Genomic DNA, 11,158 nt, shown 5'->3' with positions numbered 1-11,158 from the left:
GAAGTACACTGCTGAGGGGAGCAGCGGGCGGGTCAGGAGAGGTCTGCCACGCCATGTGGTCACCTCCGGGGCAGGCGGGAATCGAACTTATGCGGTGGTGGCTTTAGCTTCTTAGTGCAGTGCTTTAACCCGCTGCGCCACCAGGGAGGGCCTCATTGTCCTTTTATTCCTCTTTAAATCACACTAACTCTCCCTTTTTGCCTCCCAAAAGTCAAAGTGGCATTTTTATTGGATTTCTTACTTCAGTTATATCTAGTTTGATTTTGATTTAATGTGACCTCTTTTTTTTGTAAAAAATATTGATTAAAAATATAAGTATTTTCATACATTATAATTAAAATCTTAGCTTTTGGGGGGCAGGGTTCCCTCTCCATTTTATTACTATGTAATATATTCAAATATTAGGTGTATTTTTATTTCAATTGAAGATACCTTGAAAGTTTTCTTTTTTAAAGTAGAAATAAGCCAAGTATTTTAGTTAATATATTGCTCTATATTTCTAAAGCCTAAAAATAAAGGGAGTGTGTAATACATTATACATTCAAAATTATCCAGATTATTCTCCTATCAAAAAATATATTAAAACAAAAACATTCTGGTCTTTATTTAAATATTTGAAGATGCTCCTACATTTACTTATATCTTTATTTATTTGTTTGTTTTCTGCACTGTTTCTAAACTTATGCAAATTCAATAACAATCAGTTTCTTGGATCTTTTTGATATGTTTTGTTTTTACATTTAGATGAGACCTAATAAAACCAAATATAATGGTTCAAATTTATATACTCTATCACATAGATCTTATTTAAAAGATTTCAGATATATTTGACCACAGTTGCTAGTTAATTTGATGTGTCAACATAATGAAGATACAAAATTATTTTTTTAATGGTTAATATCTATAATCAGTTGATTTTAAACAAAGAGGATTACCCAGGGTAATACGAAAGCCCCTTGTTAAATCGATTGGAATGCTGGTGAGCAAAAGTGGAATTTTCTAGAACAAAAGAAATTTTCCCTTAAACTGTAGCATTAACTCATGCGTGAGTTTTCAATTTCTGACCTTCTTATGGTTTTGACCTTTTGATCTTGAATAGTAGATCAGTCATTCTACTTAGTACTACAACATTGATTTATAATTAAAAATAAGATATTTTTAAAGAAATAAGAAGATAACAATATTTTGGAGATCATATCATTTATCATGGTGTTTCTTGTTTTCTTAACCAAACACCTGGAACTATTAATTTCATATATTATAATTTCTTTATGAATAATCACTTATTGGCATCAGTTTTATAAGAAAAACTGGTATTTCATTCCTCAGATTACTTTTTACTCAATTGTAGGTTAAATTGGTGTTTTGCATGTTATACCTTATACTGACTTTAAACATTACATTTTTCTCAGTATTTCTTTGCTACAAATATTTGTTGGCTTTATGCATTCATATAAGCCAGTGTGATTGATATGCTGTAGGAGTATTAAAGTTCATATTCTAACAAAAGTCTTATGTTTGTAGTATAAGAATGAGAAAAACATAAAGAGGGTACACATGTTAAATCCCTCCAGCTGTGGTGTTTCAACAAATTTTGTTTGATCAATATGTAAACTTCAGAAACATGATTACCTTGAAATAACCCACATAACTGAGAAAAAAATATTCTTTGAGAGAGGGAAAATAAATCTGGAATAGATATTTAAATTTGATAAGCATAGAAAATTATAGTCTTAGGTTAAGTGGTAAAATTATTAATTTTGTTGCCAGTAGAAAATTTCACCTAAAGTAGAATTACTCTTCTGTTAATCATGGAGATCATGATAGCACACAAAGTGTATCAAACCATTTTGCAACTGAAAGTCCTAACTCACAATCTTTTAAAAAAAAAGAAAAGTTTACCCTTCTGAGGAATTCTTGAACAGTATTACTGATTGACTTGGAATTTTTGTAAATTATAAAGTGTACTAATTTATTGCAAACATAATTAAAATTGTCTAATCCCAGAACAAATATTCTTCCATTTGCACAGAAGTTTCCCAAAAAATTGAATGTCTTCAGCTTGGTTCCACACATGAGGAAATACATGGTTTTCAATGTATTTGTTCTGTGACTTTAAAGACAACATGACATATCATATTTATAAGTTTATAGTTCTATGTTATTATAGATATTAATGATTTTCTGAATATATTTAATATCCCCATCTAAAAATACAACCTCAAAGGGAATTAATTAATGCTACATTTTACTCATTACCAATGCCAGCGGGCTTAATTTTGGTCATATTACAAATCCCAAGCTTTGCTCACTTCAGTTGATTATTATTTTAGATATTAAACTCATAGTCTATCCAACCTCAAATACTGTCTGAAAATAAAGATATATGACTACCTTTTGTTTTCTGTTTTAATCAATATTTTAAATCAATAGCGGTTTCAGTGCATAAAAACACATGCAATTAACTGCCGAACCATTAATGAGTAGGACTTAATTATTTCCACTTGTATTCTAACAAGTTCTTTTTTTTTTTTTTTTTTTTTAGCAATCCTTATGTTGACCATACAAATCTACAAATCAAAAGGGAGAGATTTGGCTTAAAATGTTCAAGACTCCAAACTCACTCAACTATATACATTAAATATATACAAGTGTTTGGATACCAATTATACCTTAATAAAGCTGTTTTAGAAAAAGGTTTAGGTCAATTTTATCCATATAAGCTTCAGAATATCTACCTCTATATATACTATTCAGACATAAGAATTACTAAAAAGCCAGTGCATATTTGCCCCTATTGAGGAGTTAATGTTCTGTTAAAATTGTGTTGTCCTAATATTTCAACCAAGCCCCTTTTTGATTTTTGAAGCAGAACAGAGAAAGTCTTTGCCCTCTTCCCCACTCATACCCTGCTATTCATTTATTTATTTATAAAATTATAGTAATAAAATGATATAGGTCTCTGTCTACTCAAGGAGGACAGAAAATAAACATCTTTTGAATTCATTGATGAACTATATTTAATGCCCTGAATCTCACATGCATATTTTATTGAAATTGGTTAATTGCATAATGATACTTTGTACATGTTAAAAACATGTACACTTAATATTTACCAAAATATTTATTTAGGTATATAAATACTTTGAAGTTACTGAAAAAAATATTCTACTGTTTTTATAGTCTTTAATACTAGGATAGGCAATAATTTCCTTTACTAAAACAAATCTGTGAACACAATTCACTAAATCATCTGATTAAAATACATAACATGTTTGTAGAGAGGCAACTTTTTTACTAAGATAATATAAAATGCCTATGCAAATACCAGCATACAAAAATTGATACATTAATTGGATTATAAAAGTACCCTTTTTTAATTGGATTATAAAAGTACCCTTTCAGTTTCCATCTGACAAATTTAAATTATTAGTTCATTAACTTATGGATTTAAGGTCTGAGTTGTGTGTGACATAATCACTTGAAAAGATATAGCATATTTTTTGCAGAAATTATCTCAAAAATATCTGAAGGCGGCCCTTCCTGGTGGCGCAGCGGGTTGAGGCACTGCACTGAGAAACTAAAGCCACTTCCGCATGAGTTCGATCCCCGCCTGCCCCGGAGGTGACCACATGGCGTGGCAGACCTCTCCTGACCCACCCGCTGCTCCCCTCAGCAGTGTACTTCGTTGATCTGCCTGTTCTGCTTCCCGCTCTGTCTCTGGTGAATCCTCTCACCCTCCGCATTTCTGGCCTGTACCCCAGTTCTGTATGAATAAATAAATAAATCTTAAAAAAAAATATATCTGAAGGCACATCCTACCGATACAGGAAGGTAGAGGATAATCCCATGCTCTTCTCTCCCCTGTCATGCACTTGAGAAGGCTACTTCCATGAAGAGTGTAGCCTGGGTTGCATCCATAAATGATGGTGCTACCAGCAAAGTGACCTTGGTCGCTAATCTTGTATCCAAATTGTGGAATACCAGGATCCTCACAATGTGAAAGTTCAAAACCTATAAGAAGAAGATAAATTTATTAAAGGCAAAATTTAGCAGGTAGCAGAGGGTAAGAACACAGTGGAACATGTTTGAGGATTGTTGGGGCATTGATGGGGGGCAGGAGATCAAAACATACATTCACAGAGGCATGAAATGATAACCTCTGTAGCAAATACAAAGGAGTAAATCTACCTCAAAAACAATGTGTGAGTAGAAACATAAACATTGTTCATTATTTCCAGTATGATTACATCCTCTTTTCAGTTCTATTATCCTTAACATACTTAATTTTCATAAGATACAAAAGCCACAGAAAGTTTGTACTGAAAAATTAGAATTTGCTCTGCTTTTCAAATTTATCAATGCTACCTCATTGTCCATATGCTACCTCATTGTCCATATATCATAGCTTGTTATAGTACCACATTTTTTTATCTGCTTAAAGTTATTATGCTATACATTCTTATAAATATCACTAATAGCATTACATTGTTAACAAGTAAAATTCAGACAAAATATGGTAAGTGGTAATTATCCAAGAAACAAGTATGTCCACTGTAAATATAAATTTTAGACTGTTTTGGCTGTATAATGTTAGAACAAAGTTAAATCATCTGACATTTCAAGTATGCACTCATCAATAGGTAATATAACACAGTAATTAGCTTGAATAACCTCAAATTTTATAAAACTGACTTCTCTAGAAATACACAGTTCTTAAAATTTTCTCAAAAAGATAATACCTAGAAGATTATTATATGTTATCATTCCAGAGTGCAGAAAAACAATTTTTGTATTTGTGTACGAATTTTGCTGGAGACTTGGGATCATGAAATAAAAATAACAATTAAGAAGCTAATTTATAACTCTCCTTTTAAAGTTTATCAACAAATTCATTATTCCTTAATTTGAAATGTTCTGTAAGTATGGCTGGCAATTGCTAATGATGAGGTAAAATGGAGATATTCTTTGTAAATTAAGATGATGTGTAATACTTTGAATTATAGATTAAACTGCACATGTACAACAGTATATAAGGTACTGAGCAGAACATAATTTAGTCCAATTTGATGGAATTACTGCTGATTATTCATAAATATTCAGAACTATCCAGGCTTTATGGAAACATTCAGCTGCCAGTCTTTTCACTGAAAAAGCTCAACTACTTGAAACTGACAATTAAAGTTGGGTGTGTATGAAAAATCAGATACTAGAAATATTCACATCTTGTGAAATTTGATATTCTGATGAAATGAAAATTTTAGAGTAGAGAATGACTGAAAATCCCCAGTATCAACTTGCTGAATAACTTAAACTGATATCTGTGTCCTTCTCTGCCACTATGTAGTTTAGTTTTTCAAAGATTTCTATTTTTTAAGTTATTATTTAAAACCTACAAATGAGTATAAAGGAAAATGAAATAAACTCACACTTCTGGCTCTATCATTTTCCAGTATTAAAATTACTTAGTATTAATATTAATTGTCAAATCAGTATTCATAAATTGATTAGATTTTAAATTATCATTAATAGTGATCCATAAACATTATTAATAAATATTATAAACAAGTCAGTTCATTTTTTGTTCTTCACCATTCCCTTTCTGATTTCTATCTACTGAAATCTAATAATTGCTTAAGCTGTATCTTATTCTCACACATATTTTATGTTTATTACATGTCTATTGTCTATGAACAATATACTTTATAATATTTTATACAATTTCAAATAGAAAATCATTAAAATTCTTCCAAGGGATTATTTATTGCTCCACAATGTGTCTTCAAACACACACAGACACACACACACACACAAATATATATGCACATGCACATATTTTATTCATTTTTAACTACTCTGATATGCCATTCGAGGCATATATCAACATTAATTTATATATTCTCTACATGGCGAGTATTGACATTGTTTCTGATTATTCCTTGTTACAAAGGCTGCGTTTCTGTGATTGCTTTTACACATGTGCAAATGGACTATATGGAAATCTAACGTAAATTCTGTCCCCAAGAGTCAATCAAATCTGCTAATCTACTATTTATTTTCTTCCTTCATTCACAGAAAATGATAGAGTTGAGTCTCTTATCTCAACATAATTTCTGTTCAATTTGCTGATGAATAGTCACTATGCATTTTACAGGATATGTGTTATCTGGTCACAAAAACAGTACTAATAAAATATACAGCAGGAGCCTTCAAAATATGTTAGATCTGAAAGCTCACTTTTTGAATGTAAACAAGTATTTTTTTTATGCTCAAAGTAGGAGAAATGCAAAATGATTAAGTATGAAGAGAGATCATTATACAAATATAGAACTATGCCTTGAAAAATATGTCAGCAGTGTTGGAAAACTGAGAAAGAAAAGAAAGCAGTTTGAAAAGTATCTTTCCTTCTGATCTGAAAAACTGAGAAAGGGGAAGAAAACAGACTGAAAATATTTTTCCTTTTGAGCAGATCATATAATTATATATGAGTAATAATTTGAATATCGTTACTTCTAGTTTATCACACAGCAGTATCTGTAAACACAATTTACTTGAACTTCCATTTGCCTATGAAATACTTCAGAGAAATCACATTGTACACAATAGCTTTTGGAGTTAAAAATATGTATGAAGCATTAATTTATTTATTTGTATTTGGTTAATGGTAATAATGTATCATTTATAGAACAAGAATAATCTCATGGTATTATGTACCAAGATATTTTAATATAATGAAATATTATATTCCCTTGTCTTCTACTCATATCATTATGGAATAATATTTTCTTAAATTATTTGATTTAAATTTCCCTTATGGTTCCAAATAGATATCTTTGATGATGTAACCTTTTTAATTCTACAGTTTCTAAAACAGTTTATATTCATTTGACTTCTTGAGAAAATAAGGATAATTCAATTTATTTTTCAAAATGTAAAATATAAAATGACAACCATAATATGTGAAACATTTGTTAGGGTCAAATACAATTGTAAACTGTAAAATGGTGGTCATATGTTGGGTATTACTTCATTAGGTGTTTTGCAATTATGTAATAAACATTCAGTACCAATGTTGGACCATTTCCCCTTCCTGCCCAAACACACCCCCCCCCGCCCCGCCCAATACTTACTGGTATAGACAAGTTGGAAACCTTCATCTGTCACTTCAGAATCAGAATTAAATTCTAGCCAAAGGTGATTTGAAGTACTACTCAGTGTCAGTCCTCTCATAGATGCACCAGTAAAAGCACCGAGCAGATGAGTTGTTTTATCTTTTCCATCATAAATCTGCAAAATATATTTAAAATTATAATGTGAAGGTGATATAGCAACCAATTCACATATGCATTTATATCCATTAAAAATAATCATATTGATCTTAAATCTGGGTTCCCAAAGGAAATTGCATGTATTATTTTCTACAAATGTCAGATTAAGATAATGTGAATCCATATGGATAATTTTAAAATTATGAGCTCAGTCAACTCTAATATTTGAATTCATGATCTACAACTTTTGCTTTTATATACATGATGGTATTATTTTTAATGACAATGTGAAATTGAGAATACCTCCAAAATTGGTTTCTAAGATAGGGTGGATTTTTTTTTTTTTACAACAAGCTTAAAGGTAGCAAACACATTTTTAAATAATGCATTTTTAAATAATGCAATTAACATAAAACATGATTCTTTCGTAAATTTGTATAATATATCCATGTTCTTTAACTTGTTTCATTGGAAATTTTAAAATAAATTAAAGGAGTACTAAATGTTTTTAGAGACTAATTTAACATGACAAAAAATATATAAACCAAAATTGACAACCCCCCAGAAATTCCCATATTATTCTCATTCTTCAGAAATTACATATCTGTCAATGCATTACAGCCAGTTTTTTACATCAATATAGATTCTTTCTGTTGAAATCCGTTTAGTATTCCCATACAATGACACTACCACAGGTTGTTTTATCATTCCTATTTAATGAACACAAGTACTTTCCCACTAAAAGTAATGTTTAAAAAAACCTTTTGCATAAAATCACATAAAGGTGAAAAATAAACTATACAATTAGTGTAACTGTAAAATAGAAATTGGTGAGTATATTTTTAATATTTTAAATGTATCATCCAGTATTTTTTGCCTCAAATTTTCAGTGGTAAAATAATTCATGTAGTGTTAGGAGAAACACACACACAAAAATCACTCATCTATATCTATATCTATATCTATATCTACATCTACATCTACATCTACATTTACATATACATATATAATCACTCATATAATAATATAACAAAACAATTCATTATATATTTAGTGCAACGAATGATGGTACATGTTGGGAATACAGTTAAAAGAAAGAAAAGAAAACAGAGAGCATCTTAACCTGAAAGGACTAAGAAGAATTAGTCTAACATCTGTCATGAGAGGTATATTTATGTTGTCTCTATTTTTTAAACTAGAAACATACATTTTCTTTTTCAAAATAAATTTTAAGAAATATTTTTAATAATAATTTATAAAAGAATCATCTCTAGCCAAGCTGGAAGGCCCTAATACAGCACTAATCCTCACTAACTATAGTTTATTTAACATTATAAAATCAAAATGAAAATTATCAAAGTGAAAAGAAGTACAGTCATTGAATTATACATTCTGGAGTGTGTATAAAATTTTAAAAACAAAATTTCAGCTGGCATATTTTACTGAGGGGATTGGAAGGACAATGATCAACTTATATGAGTCTTAGCTTTGTAGTTATGCAAACATGTTGAAATCCCACTTGTACATTTAAAGCAGTAAGGCCAATCACAAATTATTCCACTTCTGTAATCCTTGCTGTGGGAGAGAATAAAGGGTTTACTGAGCCCTAAAATAGCAACCTATGTAAGTAGCTACTCGGTGAGTGATTTTTAAGGAACAGATAACGAAGGGCTACCGGAGAGCACATAGGGTAGGTAAATTTGTGTTAGTGGGCATAGGAGATTACTGGTGTGTTGGAAATTCTTTAACAACCAGCTCTCAAAACCAACAACAACAATAAGAAAAAGCTCTGTAGATGTATATACATTCATTCAATAAAATAATTTTTATTGCTACAGAGATTGATAAGCGTTTTCTAAAAGGATCAATATTAAAAAGTAAAAATTTAGACTCTTGGAGGCAGGACATCTTTGCTGCAGCTACTCAGTCTTGACACTGTTGCTCAAAAGCAGTGTAGGCAACACTGGATTAATGATCATTGCTCTTTCCCATCAAAATTTTACTTATAGAATTTAAGTGTTGGTCCAATTTGTCCCTAAGACAGTCAGTTGATTGTCCCTGATTGAGAGGATATTTGACCTGCAGTTAACACAAACAGTGATAAAATATGCACTATTAATTCACTGGCATAAAAAGCTTTCAGTGTTTTGGGGTAGACTTTGTATCTACAAATTAATACGTGTAACTGACAGAAAACAAATATTGATATTGTTTTAATGTTAAAAAATGGAAATGTAACATCAAAAACAGTTATATAAGAAGTTCATCAGGTTGTAATTTACATGAGCAACTTCACTGTTGAATTGATTGGGTTTCTAATACCAATATTAATACATATATATATATATATATGTATATAATTTTTGTGCTATTCACAATGGTATAGGAAATCAGCAAAAGAACTAATCAAATCAATACTTTGTAGTTTTTGAAATTTTCTGAATGTAAATAATTCACTATGAACAATGGCAGATGGTCAGTGTGTCATAATGGAATGCAAGTTGGGAAGAAATGCAAATCCTGATATTATTGCCACTGTAGGGGTACAACAGACACTAATTTATGAAGTACAGGCAAACAATAAATGTAGAAAAACAAGTAGGGAATCAAAAGTTGTATTATCTTTATAATATATTTAAGTGCAAATTAATTAAATTGCAGTTTAATTTATTTTTCAATCATGGATATGATTAATAGACACTCACAAAATTACTGAAAATTTAACATTGGTTTCTCACAAGTGGTACTCCCAAAGACTCAGATTATGGAAGTAGCTTGATAGTAATAGAATCTATGGCAAACAAAAATGCATTAATAACCTTGTAATATCTCTAAAAGAATGTTATTAATTTATTCAACTATCTACTTATCTATTCTTAAGATCTATTTATTTATGCACACAGGAACTGGGGTACAGGACAGAGGTGAGGGGTGAAGCATCAGGGGTGGAAAGGATTCACCAGAGACAGTAGCAAGCAAAATTAGCGGACTGACTGAAAGACACTGCGGAGCAGAGCAACAGAGAGACAGAGGAGGTCTTCCGTGCCATTTGGGTCAGTTCCCTGACCAGGGATCAAACTCCTGCTGCAGTGTCTGCAGAAAGCTTCATAGTGCTGTGCTTTAACCCGTTGTGCCACCAGAGAGGGTCTAGCTACTACTTAATTCACAAGTTCAATTCTCCTGCTTCTTTGAGCCTCTAAAAACCAATTTTGAGTAGTCTTTGAGCATACCATTTAGTGTATACTTTGCATAAGAAATGTCTTAAAATTATGCTATGCTGACTGTGGTAAAAACTAAAAGCATTGCCTTGAATCATCTCTGTTACATTATTTTATCTAAACATATCCTTGGTCATTTTCTGAAAATAAAAACAAACATAGTACAACATAAGTAGAAATAGTACTTCTGATTGATACTCAGTTTTTGTTCTACCAGGCTGACATTGGGAACTATTCATTGTTGATTGCTTAGAACCTACATATAATAAACAAATCCTACAAATGTCATTGAAAAAAAAAAACCTACATTTTATATTTTGGTTGAACATTTGTGAAACTAATATTTTCACCCACTGAAATGAAACTTTCAAACCTGCAGGTCATCAGATAATCTGGAGAGCTTTATAAAATCCATAGCCCCAGGTGTTGACTAACTGAAACAATTTTTCCAGATTTACTGAATCAGAAAATCTGGTAGTGGTGCTAGAAATAAATTACTAGAAGAGTCATGTGATCAACTATGATTTATATAAACTTTACTTATATGATTAAAAATAAATGAAGTAGTTTACGCAAGAAAGGGGGAGAGGAATGAGTGAATGGGTAAGGTACGCACTCAGAAAGGAAAGTCTTATTTGTGTGCATATGCATGTATGTATAAAGTGTTTAGAT

At 30.7% G+C, this 11,158-nt stretch overlaps 1 protein-coding gene across 1 annotated transcript in view; it reads right to left on the bottom strand.

The window, feature by feature from the left end:
• Nucleotides 1–11,158, bottom strand: part of CSMD3 (CUB and Sushi multiple domains 3) — a 764,662-nt gene that overhangs the window by 223,079 nt on the left and 530,425 nt on the right. The window contains exons 24-25 of the mRNA XM_004679632.2: nucleotides 7,131–7,287; nucleotides 3,823–4,014 (exon numbers count right to left, since the gene is read on the bottom strand). Of these exons, the coding sequence (XP_004679689.1) occupies nucleotides 3,823–4,014; nucleotides 7,131–7,287 (349 nt within the window). The remainder of the gene's footprint in view (nucleotides 1–3,822; nucleotides 4,015–7,130; nucleotides 7,288–11,158) is intronic.

The sequence above is a fragment of the Condylura cristata genome, unplaced genomic scaffold (genome assembly GCF_000260355.1).
Source record: "Condylura cristata isolate star-nosed mole 26May11 unplaced genomic scaffold, ConCri1.0 scaffold00009, whole genome shotgun sequence".
NCBI lineage: Eukaryota > Metazoa > Chordata > Mammalia > Eulipotyphla > Talpidae > Condylura > Condylura cristata.
This window is presented reverse-complemented; position numbering and strand designations above follow the sequence as displayed.